The sequence below is a fragment of the Brachyistius frenatus genome, unplaced genomic scaffold, assembly GCF_029030835.1.
Source record: "Brachyistius frenatus isolate BFR_SWC_R1_liver_20210118 unplaced genomic scaffold, ASM2903083v1 Contig_7, whole genome shotgun sequence".
Classification (NCBI taxonomy): Eukaryota; Metazoa; Chordata; class Actinopteri; family Embiotocidae; genus Brachyistius; species Brachyistius frenatus.
Window position 1 is genome coordinate 3,682,586 of NW_027210606.1, and position 20,238 is coordinate 3,702,823.

Sequence of the window (20,238 nt, forward strand, 5' to 3'; positions counted from 1 at the left end):
ATTAGTGTGAAGGCTTATTAGACAGTCCAACGCAGGCGGAGCGGTTTGAAAATAACACGAGGAAGGATTTTCCTGGTCTAGAAAGGAGCACCGGAGCTGCCGCCGCTGCTCCGCTAACATGCTGCTCGCACCTTCTGTGTTGACACGGTGTCAATCTGGACGTGGTGTGAGGCAAATCAGACCCATGGGTACAAGCACGGCCACCATTCGTTCGAGCGCTAGTTCCACTGCCCCCGCGTCGCTCATCCCGGTGAAGCTGCTGTTGCATAACCACGGGTCCATAGAGGTCTTTGAGTTGCCTCGGCTGTAACGGCACCCCACAGTACCCCACAGCACCCCACAGCACCCCCACAGCACCCCACAGTACCCCACAGCACCCCCACAGCACCCCACAGTACCCCACAGCACCCCACAGTACCCCACAGTACCCGGGGTCAAATGAACACTCTTTCAAGTCAAGTATAATGTTCAACAGTCGATCACGCATGATTTATTGATTACCATTTGCATTTCAAATTCAAAACAGAAAGGAGGTACAATCATTTTAATTTTAATGGCAGCAGACAACATGAAAACACCTCAGCACATAACACACCACAGAGAGAGAATGTTGCGTGATATATTTGTGTTGTTTTGTGAAGCCCTCTAAAATATGACCTCCAGGTGAGAGCTGCAGGAGATGTGCTGTGTAATGAAAATGAAGGAGTGTGTGGAAAAACAAAAGGAAAAAACAAACAAACAAAACAAAAACAAGGACAGTATGTGGCATGTACTGTACGGGAAAATATGTTTTCTCATGAGACATATGGCCGCACCAGCTGGAGCTCTTATATTGTTGCTGCGATAAGTGGCTTTATTCTCGGCTCACTTCCTTTTGTTTCTCACTTTTATTGGATTGCTCCCTTGCTTCCCTCTTCACCCCATGTTTATTTCTGCCATTTCGCTTTATTGCCACGAGAAATTTCAGTTGTCTTCTGTACGTACTCGCGCGCAGACAGCCAGGCACGGCCATTAACTAAATGCATAAAAGGAATAATGCACAGCTCATGAAAATCAAATTCAAAGCCGAGGGCGTCTTTTCTGTGCTATAAAAATGACAAACCGTGAATTCATTTCCAGTTTCAACGAGCTTTCCTGGTGTTTTGCATGTGTTTTCTTATTTATGTTCCAACTTCATGACCTGCCAATGTCTGCTAACATTTGATTCAATTTGTGATTTAAAACAGTCAGTGATTAAGTTGTCACTTTTTTTTTTTTTTTTTTTTTAAAAAGGAGAGCTGACAGAATACATTTCATCTTCACCTCAAGTACGTAATGATTAGTAAAATATTTAACCGAGCTAATTACAAAATAAGATGGCATAACTAAAAGACAATAGCGTATTAAACATTATTTCTTTATCACAGTATCACATCTGAATAAAACCATCTGTGTGAGGCCTCTGGAGAGGACGCAGACGTCAGGATAAAAAGATCCAGAGAGCCACACAAACGTTTCTTTTGCTCCTCACAGCAGGTGTTAAACTTGGTGGGACGTGTATTTCAAAATTCCACTTTGAAAAGACATGCTCTAAATGCAAATATAAGTGGCTTTTGTGTGTCATTTTCACTGACTGTGTTATGTTAAAAAAAAAAAAAAAAAAAAAAAAAAAAAAAAACATGTCTGGGTTTTATTGATGAAATATTCAGTGTACAAATAGGAGCACCGCGTTGCTTTCTTGGCCAGCTGAATGGAAGATGCAAGAATTCTGTCAAACAAGGTGTTCATCCTCCACAACACGGCACTCACTGCACTAGTCATATGTCAGAGCTGTTGAGAAATACCGGGACACTTACTGAATATATGATGAGAAAGGGGAGAAAAGGGCAAAGAAAAAGAGTTAAAGAAAAAGCTACGCTCTTAAATTTGTACACCCGTGTCTGAGGTGGTGTCGAATTACTTCAGATTGTGGTTTGTCGGCTGAAGAGGTCGAGGGTCACCGCGGAGAGGAACGCCGGGATGCTCTTCTGGTGATGCAAATGAAGGGCCACCATCTCTCCCAGAGTTTTGGAGAACTCGGTTTCCATGAGTTGCATGCTTCCCTTGGAGCCCTGAATCGAAAGACAATACACAGAATCGAACAGTTAGACGGTTTCCTACCGCATCCATTTCCAGAGAAAAAAAACACACAAAAAAACTTTCAAAGTGAAGCAAGATCACTTCAAGTTGTTTTTGTCCGCTGGGAATCGTCAAGTGTCTACGTACGTGTGTGTGTGTGTGTGTGTGTGTATGCATTCACAGCAGGGTGAAGGTGTCTAAATCTGTGTGGATTAATTAAAAGGAATGAGGAGCAGCTCGGGGCGATGGAGTGAAGGAGAAAGGGATGAGGGAAACGAGGGATAAAGTAATTAAAGCATTGCAGGGAGGGAGGAAGGTAGTGAGGAGCCGAGTCTCATGACACACCGGCGAGATATAGAGACATCTGAGAAATGTCCTGTGTCACTGTGCGTCAGACACACGGATTCCTTTATTTGACAAGTATAACGAGAGGGCTTATGAAGCCACAAGTCAAAAAGAAGGAAAGGGAGGAAAATGAACGGAGAAAGATTTAACGCAGCACTACAGTATTCCCCACGTGGACACTTTTACTTGAACGGTCAACTCTGTTAAATGTTCACTCACCAAGGTGTGATCTGGAGCTAAACAACATTAAGAAACATAAACTGCATGATGTCATGAACTGATCCGACTTAAACTCAGGAAATTTAAAGGCAGTGTGTCATTATGTTGGAAATCTTACTTGATAAACTAATTAGCGAGCGTCCTCTCACACGAACAAGCTGAGGTGAACTCGGCTGTTCACTTTGTCGCGAACAGTCACAAATCTCTAACGGCTGAGAGGAGAGGATACCTGAACTAATGGCATTCGCTAGCTGACTGCACAGTGCTTACCCGAGGCTAAACGCAGTGTGGAAAGTACTGAAGAGACGCAGACAGAATGACTTCGGCGTTTCAATGTTGTCCTTTAGCAAAAAATGTACAAGAAGGCACCAACTTTAGTTTGTAGTTAAAGCCAGCTGGCCGCTCAGAGACATTTCACTTCATTTTGAATGAGGCTCTCATCGTCTTATTAGAGAACATTAACAATAAATCCCCCTTCATGAATAAGAAAAGTATAACTGCAGTTACTTTATTGCTTGGCTTAATAAAAGATGAGCGCTTCACTTTTATTCTTTGCGTCTTTCTTTTTTTTCCGGAGAAAATCAAGTACTTCTGAACTCTTAACCAAGATACACATCTGTGGTGTTGTTTTATGCTGCAAAGTGTGATGTCGGCAATAACGCTCCTATAAAGGTTTCAACAGTCAGAAGTGTGAAAGTCACTCTGGGGAGCAGTGTGTTTAAAGGCATTTGTTTTGATATATATATTTGAAGTGGGGGTGTTTGAGTTGTAATGCTAGAACAGTATGTTGCTCTTTACCAACATTCATTTCATCAGACCTACTAATAAGTCTAATAACCTTGGTGACAATAACTTTTCTTTTTTCATGTTTTTTTTTGTTTTGTTTGTTTTTTTGAGGGGGGGGGGTAATTTTTCCTTTTTCCATAGCAAAAAGATGGAGACGGGAAATTAACGAGGGAGAGGATAACATGCAACAAAAGCCTCTGGCCGGATTCGTTGCGGTTATGCGGTAAGCGCCTTACACTACGAGACCACCGTTACGCCTATTTGTGCTGGTGTTCTCCAGATTAAATGTGTTTTGCTGTCTTTAATTGGGTCATTATAGAAAAGTTTTCAATGCAAGACAATTGTTTTATTAAAAAAAAAAAAAAAAAAGAAAAGAAGTTGCTTCCTCTTGTATAAATAGATGGGAGAGATATTATGCAGCCCAAAATTTAAAGCTTCTCCAATAATCTGTTTCCTAAATTGAAGTATGACTACTATGGACTCCTCTGCACATCTCTTCACATATCTTAGTGACCAACTTTAATTGAGTCCTTAGTATTCATCCTGCGGGGCACCAAAGTGAAGAAGACACACTTAATACCGAGAACAATATCACACAGACGCATGTAGCTGATTTACAGCGCGGCGGCAGAACATGTTTGTTGTAATTAGCACGGGTTTTACCTGCGGACGCCTCACAGCGACGTGGTTCTGGTCACCTCCTCCAACATTAATCTGGACATTTGGCCTCGATTTCATTCTAACCTAATCGTGACCGCGTCGGCCCGGACACCGCAGCTGGGCCGTGTCGTTTATAATCACACCATCTTTCTAATGCCTGCTTCTTCTGCTTCTTGTGACACCGTTTCCCTGACGGTCCCCGGTGTTTCACTTTCCCTGTGCGGCTGTCTGAAAGCGAAAACCATATCCTCGGGCTGCGACTCTCGTCGACGGCACGCGCTCTCAAAACACGCGCGCGCGGCGGCTCGTGAAGCTGCCGGAGCGCCGGCAACGTGGAACGCGCTTATCGGTGGGAAACACTGCAACCAGTTGCCATGGAGATCTCGGTGTCTGCAACACCTTCTGCCAAAGTTTGTCCTCGGAACAGACCGGGTGCACGAGTGGGTGCGCGCGAGACACGGCGGACCGGTTTTTGGAGGCCTGCTGGAGCCGAGGACTGCCGAGGACTCCCACGGCCAGTTGGAAAGGAAAAGCAAGAGAACAGACTCATTGTCTGGCGACTCGTGCCCCCCGACACGACAAGGAGGTTCACTTCCGCCAGCCCGGCCGACCGAGAACCGGTAGTCAGCTGCGTTCAGACGTTCAGAAATACATCACGGATTGTTTTCTAACCGCACTGAAATGAGGCTGCAGTGAGCAAAAGACGTCTCATTGCGTTAAATATCTGTTGCTGTGACTCGTCTCCCGGGTCCATCGCGCGCTTATTTACATAATGTACCTGTTCATTTGCATGTCGAGCGGTAAAGTGAGATCCGAATTGGACCCTCGAGATGCAGTTTGATGGCAGGTGCGGGCTGCCGTACTTATTAGAGCTGGTCATTTGTGATCCGATCACCCAGGATGCGTAATGCCAGGCCTCAACAGGTTTAGCATTTGGATTTTAAGAGGCCAAATGTGCATGCAGACAAACACAAACACACACAAGGCATAAAACTGAAGCAGCTGTTTTCTGGGTCTGAGGCAGAGTAAGAAAGTCACCATGAAAGACCAATAAATTGAAACAAGGACGTGGACGGAGGAGGGAAAATTCCCTGATGCCACGGTGACACGACAGAACTTCCGATTTAAGAAGGATTTTCTTGGAAAGAAACTCTTGATTCAAATAAGCACACGGTGCTTTTGAAATATTTATCTGTACTTAGTTCTCAGTGCATGAAAAGTAGGTAGCCTTAGCGCAAGACTGAGGCCTTGCGTGTATTCAACTGTTCAGGCATTTTAAAAACGTTGACGTATTCGAGGCTTATGAGCTTCGGTTTCAACGTATCTGTTCATTTCCAGGCTGAAAGTTTGCAGCCACGCTACGGGCTCGTTGAGGCGGCACTCGGGCACGGTGGTGCCACGAGCTGTAGGCCAACGTCAGAGCGTCAGCATGCTCACACTCACAACTTGAATTTCAAAATTCAATCAAATTGAATTTCACCAAAGTCATCAGGACTCGTCCTCTGGGGAACTTGAATGGTAAATCATCCAACAGCTGAAGTTTATTTCAGTGCGGATCGCAGTAGTGGGCCGACTGGCCGACAGACATTGCAGTACAATTTAAAGAGTCAGGACAGCAGCTAATAACTCCACACTGTCGTTAAAAGTGGAATTTAGATGTGACGGGAGAAAAAGTCAGCGGGAGTTATGAGTGTCCATCCACGTCTCCAACGGTTGTTCAGATGTGCCAGTCTGACGACAGCGGTGTTCGTTGTGGTCAGTCTAGAGCAGGGGTGTCAAACTCATTTTAGTTAAGGGGCCACATACTGCCCACTTTGATCTCAAGTGGGCCAGACCAGTAAAACCATAGCATAATAACGCATACATAACGACAATATTTCTCTACGTTTAAATAATTGGTGAAGGTTTCTGGATGATAAACCCTATTTTAAGGTCTTTCTACAATAAACTAGAAACATAAAGACCAAAAACTCAGACATCAGCCCACTGTTTATCTGCCCGGGCTCTCCTCTGCAGATGCCTCCGGAGCAGACGTCGCATTTACACTGTTTTTGAAGCAATTACTGGATCGATTAAAAAAAAAAAAAATTACAAAACACTAGTACTCATAAACCTCCATGTTCTCATAGAAATGCAATTTATGTCTTTCTGTAATTTTCACACTCAGCAAAGTCATCCGGCGGGCCGAGCTGGACCTCCTGGCGGGCCGGATCCGGCCCGCGGGCCGTATGTTTGACACCCCTGCTCTAGAGGCACAGCCAGGGGCCGTAAAATGGCTAAAATAACATCTTTTTCAAAAAGACCCGTGTAACCCTCGTGTTGAATGTCCTGTAGATGTGAATGTTAGTGATTCATTCACGCAGCACAAAGCCTGGAATAGCTTTTTCCTGCTCCGTGCACATCATGGCACTGTGCGTCGTTCACATGCAACGGGAGCAGTCGATCCACCCACTAACACACATTGTGTCCGCTATCTTGAGTTTTAGACATTTCCAGGGGTTTCTTCACAACGATGTTTGTAATGACGCCGTCTGTTTCCTTTTCAATGTGTCCACTTTAAGCTTTTCTACCCGTTGCAGCCAGCCGGTCTTACATCGCAGGGAAAAGTCTACAATAACCGTTATTGTTATGGCAGCGATGTAGGAGACGGTTTAAAGAATGTTTCTCCTCCTGGCAATGTCGACACTCAGCCAGTTATCCGTAAAAAGACAAACACTTACGCCACTAAACAAGAGTGTTCCGTCACCAGCAGCTTTTCTTTCTTCTTTTTTTTTTTTGATCGTGGCTAAATGTGCCGTTTCTCTTTATCGGAGCAGCGGAAAACTAAAGCGGGGGTGGTGATATTTCTTAAATTAAAGTAGATTGTGCTGGTACTCTCTAGGCAAAGCGGAGGTATTAAGAGCTTAAGTGGAAGAAGAAAAAAAAAGATGGAACAGTCGGATAAAATTCTGAACATAATTGTCGTGAGGGCAAAACGCATGGCAGACAAAGATTGACAGTTGCTACAAAGAATGTGTAAATTGATGTAATGTACAAATTAATGACATAAGCATGCTTGTTCTGTTTCACGAGGTCTCGTACCTAAACGGCTGTAAACTCGGCGGTGCTTTTATTGGCCAATCTGACTACTGCAGCACTTGGCGCTGGTATATGGTCCTCTTCACATACGGTAAAACATCTTGCACTGGCCTACAGATGGAGTGGATGAGTCATTGCTGCTCGTTGCCACCGATAAGGCCAAACTAACCAGTAACAGTGGAGGATTATAATTACACATCATGCATTATCTGAGAGTTGTGCTAAGAAAATGCAATCATAGGAGAAAAATCCATTTTTGATGGCTAAAAGAGAAGCATCCTTTAACGAAACATGACCCAGTGGAGTTCACCAACACTTGTCGGATTTATTTTCACAATTCATTTTCCTTGCGCAGGGAAAATTTCAAAAGAACTTAATAAAAGGTCAAGGGAGATCTTTTTTTTTATTTCTTTTTTTTTATAAATCAGCTTTATTCAAATACTGACCTTATCAATGCTTATTTGCATATTCCCACTTCCCTTAAAAGTGTTTTAAACAGTATCTGACCTTTATGAAAACAACAAGGTGCTGTTTATGTTTGAAAACAGGCGGATTCCCCTCATTCAGCAGAGGGAGGGAGATGCAGAGAAAATGCAGGGTGACGTTAAGGTAAATATCACACGTTTCTCCAGCAAGGTGACACCAACCTCATCCGGCAAGAAAAACAGAACGAAAGGAAAACTTCTGTTTGTTTCCTCAAGATAAGTGGCAAAAATCGAACGAAGCACAAAATCTCAGAAGGACAGATCTCAACAATGGAGAGGAGAAGTGCTATCCCATTCATCTTTTCATTTGTCTATCCAATTAAAGGAAATCAATAATTCCTGGCTTTGAGATGCAGGGCGGGGCTTGATAGTGACCTCATCCAACCAACGAGTTGCATACTGCCTGAATGACAATCGTGCTTCTCTCGCAGTGCAGATGGGGTCAGAGTAAAAAAACAACAAACCCGCAACTGAATATATTATTCAACATAACGTTGTTTGTACTTGTTAGAGGACTACTAAACGTGAACCATTTAGCAACATCATGGCTGTGTTGGTCCTTCTGTGTTGCTCAGAGCAGCCGTACCGTAACTACGGGTAGTCGGGCAAACATGGCATACGTTACATCAGAGTAAAATGATGCGACTGATTGTTTTCCAGTTCTTAGTCATACCCCATGCGGTGCCGTTGAGACGGAGATTGCACGCACACAATGTTTTATATTTTGACAGCGAATTGCCCCACAATATGAAAACATTTTGATGATGAGGCGCCTCGGTCCTGACAGCATCACTGCCATGCCAATAATAATAATAATAATAATATGTTAAAGCACACCCTCTCGTGTAATATTGCTTAATTATCAGATTCGTAGCATGAATATACTGGATAGGAGGATCATCCTTCGAGGTGTTGCACCCTAATGGGCGTAGCACTCGGGTTCATTTTGAGGCTATTGTAGCAACCTTTAACCAATCCATTATGGGCCAACAAATACTGCTGATGCAACTGTATCTAGAATTTTTTTTTTTTTTTTTTATTGAGTTCACCATCATCGCATTTAGCCACCCACACTGGTTGCAGATTGTTCCGGCCTTCAGAGTGATTGAGGGAACATTTTTGCTAACAGGGTTTTCAGACCCTAATTACAGTGAAGAAAAGTTAAGCTGAAAGGAAAAAGGCCGCCACTCTCCGGACCTTGAAACGAGCCTTGCTCCTATATTTAGTTCGTGCATGGGAGGTGCACAAACATAACAGGGAACTGTTGTTGTTGTTGTTGGATTTTGGAAAAGTTTTTTCTTAAATGTCTCTGAGAACAAGTGTCTCCTAAACGGACTATTTAATGAGTTGCTAACCAGTTGCAAAGTAACTACTTGATGAACATGTGATGAATTATGACAAAGAGCATTTGTAATTTCAAAATAAGCAAATTGGGGGGAAAAAAAGATGAACACCGTTTTGTGGCTGAAGCCTGATGTAACTCCTTTCTCCAGCTCTCTTTCTTTAACTCTCCCACCCTTCTTTCCTGTCTGATACCCTCTACTCATCAAAAACTCTCAGGGTTACCGGAGGCAACAGCCATGTCTGCCTTTTTTCCAACTTATCCTGCTAAAGTGGTGTTAAATATTTAAGTGGTTCAATATATTCTGAATATATATGACGTGATGCAGGTGGATTGTGGCAGCTTTCATTAAACTTAATAGTGTTGAGTCAACAAAAATGTCATCCTTCAAAAAAAAAACTAAAAAAAACTAAAAAAAACTTGTTCAAATAGTCATAAAAGAGCTGCTGCTGAATGATCCCATCAAATGATTGGAATAAATTATTTACTCACTTGCAGTTTCGGCAGCAGTAACATTAATGTTGCATGTAATTGTATCCGCCATAATTTCAAATCAGTTTTCGCTTTTCTCCCTTTAATAGTACTCATTTATTGCAGCTTTCATTAAAAAAATATTAAGTGGATTATTGTGCTACAAAATAATAAAAAAAAAAGAACACGAATAGATGACACCTCCGGAGACCTTAATTCAACTTTAAAGAGGAAACTTCTGCTCTTTGAATCCTGTTTTTTTTTTGTTTTTTTTTTTCATTTTCCTGCCAGTGAACAAAACGACACGTAATTTGTATTTTGTATTTATTTAGCGGAGCTCTCGGCTTTCTCATTTCCAACTGATGAGCGGGTTTCTATTATCTTACACTGTGACTGGCACAGCTGTTTGAAAGTTTAGAGACAAGTTATGTGGTGGTAAGAAAATGATTAATCACGACTCCTCTGCAGTTCCAATTTCTCAAGTTCTTTCTGCATCAAATGCTTAAAGGTGATTTCACCACCCGCGAGAACAAAAGCGCGTTTGTTTTGCAACTGCGGTGTTAAAGTCAAGGCTTCGGACCGTGTGTGCCTGTGTGGATGTGACAGATGGCTCTATATTGAGGTGCTGACATGCAGTTCACAGATCACTTGACCTCTGTCTCTGCTCTCCACTGCTAATGAGGAGACTTTCCTCCTCCGTCCGTCTCTGTCTCCGTCTTTCCTCCCTCTGCTGCGCAGATCTCGATCCAGCTCATCGAACAGTGGCGACGAAAGCGCAGTGAATTTCATTAATTCCGTTCTCATTTACACCTTTGCCGCTTTTCAGGTTTCTCCTTCACCCATCTCCACCGATCCACACACACACACACACACACACACACACACACACACACACACACACACACACACACACACACACACACACACACACACACACACACACACACACACACACACACACACACACACACACACACGGCTCTCCCACCGACAGCAGCCTCATCAACAATGAAAAATTCCACTGGATGGCAGAGCTGCTGATTGGTGGGGGTGAACAAACAGAAGGCAAATTAATTGAATAATCAGAAGTATGCAGATGAATAGCTTTCAATTTAAATGCAGATTTTGGCATTTTTCATGGAGTCGGGAGGATGTCGGAGAAAGACAAGCAGAAAGAGAAGAAGATGACGTCGAGCTCCGAACTAAAAAATAATTAAATCAGGGACAATTCTATCCATAATTTATATTTCAAATCAGCTTTTTGTTTACTAATTTTAAAGCGCTGTTCATGTGTCCGAGTAATAAATAACTAATGATTACGTACATCTCAAAAATCAAGTTGCTGCATGGTAAAATAAACACCTTAACTGAACAACTGTGATTAATCTGATTCTCAGAAGCATAAATACATAAAACATGTAGTTAGTTACAGTTGTTAATGTAAGGCACCATAAAACTTCAGATGCAACTCAATTAAATTCAAATTTAATTTAAAAAAAAAGTATAATTTTTTTGTTTTGTTTTGGTTGTTTTTGATTTCATCTGATCTCCAATAACGGGTAAATCCTTCCCTGTTGGTTTATAACTATAATTTCGGCATACTTATTTCCTGATTTGAATGTTTGCTTTTGAACAAATGCAAATACATTTGTGACAATGGAAAACTCGGATAGCCTTTGTGATAAACAGACCATCAGCTTGTTAGACGATGGTATGAATCATGACTGTGTAGTTTCAAAGAGGTCTGACTCTAGAGAGACCTCCACGGGGCGGCGTCATCCTCCATTCAAATTCTGAACGATGAATTGCCAGTGAGGAAGAGAAAGGGAATTTATCTGAGCTATAACCTAGTGCGAGGCATTATATGCAGTATGCATTTCAGATAGGACTCAAAACAACATTTTGTTGTTGGAATTTTGAGTAGTTCAGCAACAGGTGAGTTTTCCAGATTATATTTTGTTACCTGGATATATTTACTGCAGCAGATGTTGTTTTAGGTACATTTCTAATGCAGCTTGTTGGAATCGCTTAACTAATGCATCTCTCTTTTATCGTACATACACAGCAAAATGTCCAGACCTTGGACCATTTATTCATGCATTTTGTGGAAGTATTACATAAAACTCTTGTGTATCAGGTTAAGTTTCACTGTATCAACATTTAGCTCAAGGACAATGAGCATTGAAGTTCTTAGTGTGGCGACACTGCCCCAGTATTTTTGGTTTAGGTTACTAAAAGCTCCTCTGGCTCATTCATACAGTTTATGGAGATTGATGGACGTGGAATCAATGTAAACCATGACGGACATTAGGTCCAAAATTAATTGTTTATTTTGAAAATGCAATTTTAAGGAGTGCAATTCATAAATTGCATGAGCCACAATATAATTACCAGGTAGCCTACATTTTCTTTCTGTGTTCACTGTTACTGTCAAATAAAGGCATAAAATACCAAAAGAAATAATCAAAAGAAAAACTTTACATTATACGGTGATGGTTTTTGGGTGGGTGGGTAGGTAGGTAAGTTATAATAGTGACCATCACAAATACTTAGAGGAAGTACATAAGTTAGGTGACCTTTTACTGTAGAACAGCAGCCCACAGAACATTTACAGCATGAAACTTTTAGGCTCAAACTGAAGTGCACTCTTAGCATTTCTCTTATCTTCACTGACTGAAGAGAAAGTGGCGAGAGTTTAAAAGAGTGGTCCAACACATTTGCATTGCGTTCCTGTAACACTGAGAGTCACAGAGGAAAGTTAAAAAAAAAAAAAAAAAAAGAACAAAGAAGAACAAAAACCGATGCAGCGGAAAACAGAGAAAATGTCTCTCTTAAACTACACATTCAATATCTAGGGCCTACATTACCCACGATGCAACTAAACCACTAAGCATTTAGTCAGAGATTAGGGTGTAAGTGACTAATGTAACTTCATCAGCTGCCCTTGAGTAGATATGAATAGTGAACAAAAAAGATGTCCCTTTTTGGGACCAACCCCTAGCTGCCATCTGGGGTACTGCACTTACACGGTGGCCTCACTTTTCAGACCTGGAAGCTACGTCTACTTTTATATAGAGTCTATGGCCTAACCAACAAATATGCATCAACTACATGTGGTTTAGGTATTCTTGTTCACTCTTTAGCACAAAGCCCAACCAACTCATCAATGACATGTAAATGTGCACATGTAAGCAGATATTAAAACTGGATGATTTTTTTTTCTTCTAAATTATAAAGGAAAAGTCCCATTAAAATCATGCGAGTGACTGGTTTAAGTAATAGATATTTATATGAGACAACACTGGTGTGTGAACCACCGTGAGTCCGTGACAGAGCCAGAGAAGCTCTCTCATATTCATGACTTCAGGTGGACTTGTGTGTGGTTGGGATGTATCACGTTACCATGGAGACAGCAGACATATGTTACGAACATCAACCAGAGGAGCTAGTGACGCCGGCAAGAGCAGGCACGCAAATGGGCGCGCACGCACACACGCGCACGCACACGCACGCACGCACGCGCACACACACACACACACACACACACACCCTTTCCTGAGGGCGAACAGGACAGGAAACTGTCAGGAGATATCCGAGTCAACATTCTCCTCTTTCTCTGGGATTTTAACTCTAAGATTTCTCTCTGAAGGTTTAAGTACATAAAGTCACATCCACTGCAGTTAATTTATTCACTCTCGTATTCCCATCCGCCTTTTTGTTTACTGTTTATTAGTGCTGTGCTCATGTTTATCTTCATAGCTATCAGCGATACATTAGTACGAGTTTTGTTTCAGTCAGTGAGCAAAGTGAAATTCAGTCCCAGCAAGCCTTCTCTCTTTTCCCAAAATATTTCAAACACCCACTCACTTATCCTCTTTACTTTCATATTCATTTTTATTGCTCCGTCTTTCACACATGAACAAGAGTTCATGCATGTGCACGCACACAGGCATTTTAGATGACTAAAAGCAATGTACAAAAGGAACAGAAGAGATAATGTACTCCAAACAGCCAATTATTTGGGCGTACAACCCACGTAAACATTTACCAAAAAAACTCACTAAGAGTGGCTCAACAAGATCTTAAAAGATGTTCTGTATAAACTACATCGGTCTTTAGTCTGCATCATGACCTTATTTGACCAGATTCAGCTAAAAAAAAAATAGGGTCACTACAGTGGCACAGCCTCCACAGTTAAATTCTCTTGCCAGAATGAGTACAAATGGTACGATATTCATGGAAGAAGTCTGATCATCGAAATGTGGCAAATTAATTCCACAATAAACTGGACTTATTTACTGAAAACTGAGGAGGGCATTTTTTGCAAGTGGCACAGTCAGTCCTAATGAACCGGTTGTAACTAAAAATCTGTTAACTCAGTTTCATTTTTAAGTTATTAGTCATCTTGATTGTTGACTCATTATGCATTAAATAAATTCAACTATGGCTTTTTAAACAAACAATTTTAAAGATTACTTTGCATGACTGCTCTAGCAATGTGCGATGATTAACTTACTGTTTTGCATAGGAGCCACATTAAAGCCCATTTTCCCTGGTTGCAGCCAGGACCTCCCAAATACAGGAAGAGGGGGCTAATGTGTATAACTGCATCATTGGTATAATAGCTAATGGACAAGATGCATTCTACTTAACGCTTAAATTGTATATCTCGGATCAGTCATTACATTAAAACCAATGACAAGTGAAGCATTTAGTTAATAGAACAACCCAGCAATAAATCCTCTCTTCACAAGGATCATAATGTTCAGTTGTTATTTAGTTTAATTGAGAGGCGTTGGTTTATTCAAATGGTTATACCGAGAGGTGTTCCTAATATTTTGTCCCGCTATTTAAATGATTTAGGTTGACAAATTATAAGGATCACCTCTCTATCTCTCAATCAGACTGAACAGCTGAACATTAGGGAGCATTACAGAAATAAATAGTTACTTAGGAAAAAAAAGTTGTCATTAAAGTTGACTGAACAAAGACCAAAAACAAGCAAACAAACGGCAAAACTGTCGATGGAAAACGTTTCGCCTCTACTGACAGATGACGACAAAGGAACATGTATTATATCATGAGTGAATCATAACACTGGGCATGTGACCCGCATCCACTGCTGACTGATCCTCCTTTTCATTGCCTGCTTCACTCAAACAGCTGGTCAATCACTTAATCCAGGCATGTCAATCAAACCAGTCACCCCACTCCAAAAATACCTCTCTTTGAACCCTAGTATCTAATTAATCATGGAATTATTTGTAAATTGACCACAATCACAATGATCATAATGAGTGAGTGTAGCTAATGACATCATAATGACTAGTGGAAATAAATCGCTGACTTCCATGAGAGAAGTTGGTGTTTTTTGAAATGCAGTCTATTAGAGCCAGATGTTTTTTGAAGCCGAGCCCGAACTGCCCTCAGTGGTATTGTCTTCTTTACTGGCTTGGATTTCAAAGCTTGGTTGGTACAGGCCATACAGTCGTTTTGTGGCACTGACATCAGTGTTGGGTCCCATGCTGTGCTCATGCACTTGTACTACTCAGAACTGTATACTTTCACTGAAAAGACCACTCGACGCTACTTTATAGTAACATTACGTTAAACACATGCTGGTTGAGCAGGTAGGCAGAGGAGGAGAAATGTTGTCAGGTGAAAGATCAGAATCAGAAAAAAAAAAAAAACATTGACCATCCCATCAAGGAAATTGACAGTGGTAACAGTTAAAAAATTTTTTTTTTATAACAACCTACAAAATTACAAGTAAAACACACCACAAGGTAGTTCTGCTAAAATTGTCAAAAGGAATGAATATAGTTTATTTAACACAAGCAATTTGATAAAACCTCCAATCCAATCAATCCAAGATCCAACACAACACAGAGTTCAAGGAGTTTGTTAATGCGATCAACCGGAGACAGCAACAACCTTTGTAGTCAAACACTGGAGAAGCGAGAAAATATCCAGACCCAATCTGCACGCAGTTAAAGTAACAGAAGTAAGTCCCTAAATCACAGAAGCTGTCTTGCCAAAAGCACATTTGAGGCGGGTTGCACGAGCTTTTGGTATTCAGCTTCACTACTGATATTTGGACGAGCACCGTCTGCCCAATGTCTCTCACCAGTTTAACTGCGCAGTTGACTGATGAGGATTTACCTCTGCAGGGAGTTGTACTACAAGCAAAGCACTTTCAGCGATCATGCCTCAGCCAAGCTAAAGCAGAAGTTGTCAAAGTCACTGCACTGTTTACGGTGATTGTAATTGTAGAAATTCTTCACTATTGTTAAGTATTTGCACTCCAAGAGGATGGGAGGACATATTGGCACATCCATATTTTGGCAGTTATATGACAAAAGATAGTCAAAATGTAAGAATAACCTTAATTATGAAAAAGGACTGCAATCTGTCTTCCCTTTTAAAATCAGCTCATATTGATATTTTTACACCCTACTGGGTGCTTTCAATAGTTTTGTTGTGGGCAATAAATGAGGTGAAACTACCATTCCTTTGAAAATGGGCTTGTTCTTTCCACTTTATTATCTGATCAATAAAAATGGTTAAAAAGTAAAATACAAAACCTTTATTGGTCCTCATCATTTTAAGTTGCTGCCACACAGTCTGACACATAAAACGGTCTCACGCTGTGTCATTAAATGTGATTGGTCTGAGACGAGAGAGGAAAAGATAACAGGCTTATCACTGCGTGAGACATTACTGGGTGACAAAGAGTGACACCAAGAACTTTTTTGGCCACCGGCCCAGCTGAGCTCCACTGAATGAGCTCCTAAACGCTGTAGCTATCAGCTACCCCAACAGTCAAGCTGTGCTTCAAAGTTAGTTTAAAATTAAGCTGTAATAGACAAATAACATAACCACTCAAGCAGTGGCTTACAATCTGTCCTACAGGCACACACACGCTCATAAGCAAACACACATTTGTGTGGCGTTAATCATTCCCAAGTGGCTGATAAAACAGAGACAGGTCATTAAAGACTCAACAGTGTTCATAAACTGTACTTTATTAACCGTCCTCTTCCTTCACCCACTCTCAACACATGCAAACAAAATATTTAGCTTTTACAAAAAAAAACTTTTTCATTGCTTGTGCTATGTCTACGTATCACCTGCAGTCCACCATTTCTCTCTATATTTGCCTTTCCCTCCATCACTCTCTGGTGAGAGGGTTGACAGTTAATTGGGAATATGTTTTAATGAGGAGCCTCTGAGATTCTATCTTTTCCTTTCATTAGGAAGAGAAATGAGGGGAGAGAGTATCACCGAATCGAAGGAAGAGGTAGAGAGAGCAAAGCAGGGAAGGAAAAAAAAAAGAAAAGTCAGTCCGTAGAGAACATGGAGATGTTTTTAGTGACTGCTATGGAGAGCCCTGCTCTGTGTGCATGCGTTTGTTTATTTGTTAATGAGCTAATCAATATCAGTGGTGTGTAAGCCCAGCAGTGCATCTGCTCTGGGAGATTATTTACAGAGACGCATCACTTCTTTGTCTACAATACCTTTCTCTTGTTTTTTTTAACTGGTCCGACTTAACTAACGTTGCTCAACTCCAGTTTCTCGGGTACAAAGTAGAACAACATGAACCCCAATGTTGAGGTCACCATCCAGATGATATCTGACAAATGTATTGCTTCACTTGAGCATGTCTATGACCACCGTGACAGTATGGTCAAAATAAAACAATATTTTTCTAAAAACAAAATGTGCTATTTCTCGTGTCTGCAGCAACCTAATCACTGTTTGTGTAAAAAAAAATAATAAAATACTACCAATAAACTTTTAGACCGAGTTTATCTGAACCTTTAAATAGTAAAAGTAATGTTAATGTAACATGCAAGCCGTGCCTCCCTCTCCTTGAAACTTCAGGAAGAAAAGTATTCAAATAAGTCACTCCCTGACACAGCTAAGGTGTTTATCTCGCTGATTAGCAGAGCCTCATAAATACCTAATCACTGATGCTAATCAGCCCTCTCACCTAGGGGTGAGCTAAAAATATAAATTACACACATGCACATAGGCTCATACACAAAAACCTTTTCTGCACACTTTCCCTCTCCAAATAATTCAGGCATCACAGCCACTTTAACATAACATTAATACATTATTAATTGACAAACAGTATTTTTCCACAAACTATTTGTGGCTAAGTACCTTGTTTGCAACACGATAAGAGAACAACAGCTTCAGTCGACTTTGACAGCCACAACTTTTGATCTCTCTCCACTTTAAGACCGAGTAAAAGTTCATGCATTGAGAGTTCACAGGCCCAAATGGGCCAGTAAGGGCCTATCGGATTTGATTGATTTCACTGAAATACATGAGGGGAAGATGAATGCACTACAAGATGCTCTCTCAGTCTCTTACTGGTACTCGAGAAAAAAGGCCACAAGAGAAACCTACGACGTTGCGGAAAGAAAGACGGGTTTCTACTTCTGTCGGTGCAACAATACTCGTTGGTGGGAAACAGCAACTGTGGCACGTTTTGTTTGCTTTCGTGCCAAGTAACTCATCAAGACAGACTGAAGGAGCAACCTCGGTGTAAACACACAACTGATGACTTTAGTGACCTGTATAAATAGATGAAATCCCTCTGTTTCGCCTTCGGTAAATCTTACATTAGAAAGCCGTGTGTCACTATTTTCAAACTAATACATTTTTGCTTGCACACCTGTCTCAGTGATGTGAAGAGGCGTCGCTGTGCGCATAGCTCGTGACACCTTGCATATGAGGTGTTTAGGGGATATCTGCAAATTATAGCAACAGAAAATAACCTGGGTTAAACGATCCCCCTCTAAACTACTTGACTCTACATGAACATCGAATAGGTGCTTTGCTACTCACAACCCACAACTAAGTTCTCAGCCTGTGGGAAACACTGACATCTCTCAGCATCGTCTAAATTTAGGACACAGTAAGGGTTAGGTTGTTTCTCAGTTTAAAGTCCAGTCAAAGGCATATTTCAAACAGGATGAATTATAATGTAGAATAACATAAGCGTTGGGCAGTTTGGAGAACTGCTCATCTGTTGGTGGTGATCTATAAAAAATAAAAAAAAAGTCAGGCGAAACCCCTGCCATAAAGATTCAGCCTCTGAGGACCATAAATGTCTTATAACTGTCAAGGTAATTCATCCAAAAGTTGTTGAGACACAGTACTTCACTCTGGGCCAATGTTGGACGGATAGATTGATAACTGACTTGCATCACCAAACTCAGAGCCATGTCAAAATCAAGCTATCCTGGTGGGCACAATGAGGAAATGAAGTCTACATTTTCATTATTGTGACAATGTAGTTAATCTAAACAACTGGCTCTCAATGGAGTTTTCCAATATTATGCTAATCAGAGTTATGTTGCACAGCAGCACACACAAACTCACTAACATAGAAACTGTACAATCTGCGACGCAGTTGGACAGAGTATGTTTTAACTCAACCACGTATTACTGTGGTCTACTGTTATGTATCTATTTCTATTTTAGCATTTGAGTGCCTTTTACGCTTTGCAATCAAAAGCACTTTGAATTGCCTGTTTGAATTGGGCTTCATAAATAATGCTGCTTTGCCCTGTGAGAATCCGCTGCATTGTCAATTAAATGATAAAAGAAGATATATTAACACTATGGATATATGAAATCTCAGAAGCATTTTCTGCATTTTTTTTTACCTTGAACTATCTTATAATAAAGTAAATAAGCAGCAAGTTAATCATCAATAAAGTGTTAGCAGCAACTGCTTTTTGAATACAACAGAAGTTGTATTCAAGCTGTTGAATACAACAGCTGTGGATTCAATCATTTTATTTGAAAAACAATTTTGCATAAATTTACAAAAGTTATGATCACTGAAATACTGTTTTATTTTCCTCTTCTATGTAATTAACATATGCTTGTATGGATACACTTCAAAGATGAAATGAGGGAAAACATTTTTTAAATCATAACATCTGAGCCTTGCTCGTGACAAAATAAAAAAAAATAAAAAACACTTGTTGCAGTCATAATTACCATTATCATCCTGTCTGTCTACCAGTGAGAGAGACAGAAAAACATCTCTAACCATTTCAATTAGCAAACTACAGCAATGTTAAAGGGGCTGAAAAATGAAAAGGCATAAAGACATTTGAACGAGAGTGCAACATACAGTAAGGAATGCATGAGAAAAGAGAAAGTAGGGGAATGTGACTGTTGCAGGTTAAACAGCTTACACCATAGGCAGGGGATTTGGGTGCCTCTGCTAGAGGGGAATATTAGCAGGATTATCTGGCAACCCTGTTGCTGAGGTGAATAATATTAGAATCCTATTTGTAAAGACTTCTATGCTTCCTGTCCAAAATCCCCCATTTTCTCTCCACTTACTGCTGCCTCATCCAACAATTAGTCCACTTTCTATTCCCATCACCAGATTAAACTCACACAAAAGCTTAAAATATATCTTGCATTCATGTGTATTTGTGTGTTCCTTGTAGTGTGTGTGTGTGTGTGTGTGTGTGTGTGTGTGTGTGTGTGTGTGTGTGTGTGTGTGTGTGTGTGTGTGTGTGTGTGTGTGTGTGTGTGTGTGTGTGTGTGGGGTGTGACTGTTGTATTCCATTGGTAGTGCAGGCCTCTCTACTCCAATAGGCCACTAGGCGTGCGTGTCATACATGCTCACAGTCGTGAATACCAATACTGAAGGTGTTAGCATCTGTTGTGTGTGTGTGTGTGTGTGTGTGTGTGTGTGTGTGTGTGTGTGTGTGTGTG

The 20,238-nt window shown here is 40.9% G+C and overlaps 1 protein-coding gene across 3 annotated transcripts in view; it reads right to left on the minus strand.

The window, feature by feature from the left end:
- Positions 1-20,238, minus strand: part of mad1l1 (mitotic arrest deficient 1 like 1) — a 62,909-nt gene that overhangs the window by 3,962 nt on the left and 38,709 nt on the right. For 2 of the 3 annotated variants that reach the window (XM_069689642.1, XM_069689641.1), the window contains exon 18: positions 463-2,090. In XM_069689642.1, the coding sequence (XP_069545743.1) occupies positions 1,941-2,090 (150 nt within the window). In that variant the 3' untranslated portion in view covers positions 463-1,940. Of the gene's footprint in view, positions 1-462; positions 2,091-20,238 lie in introns of those variants that run through there. The other variant, XM_069689643.1, reaches the window with a different exon arrangement.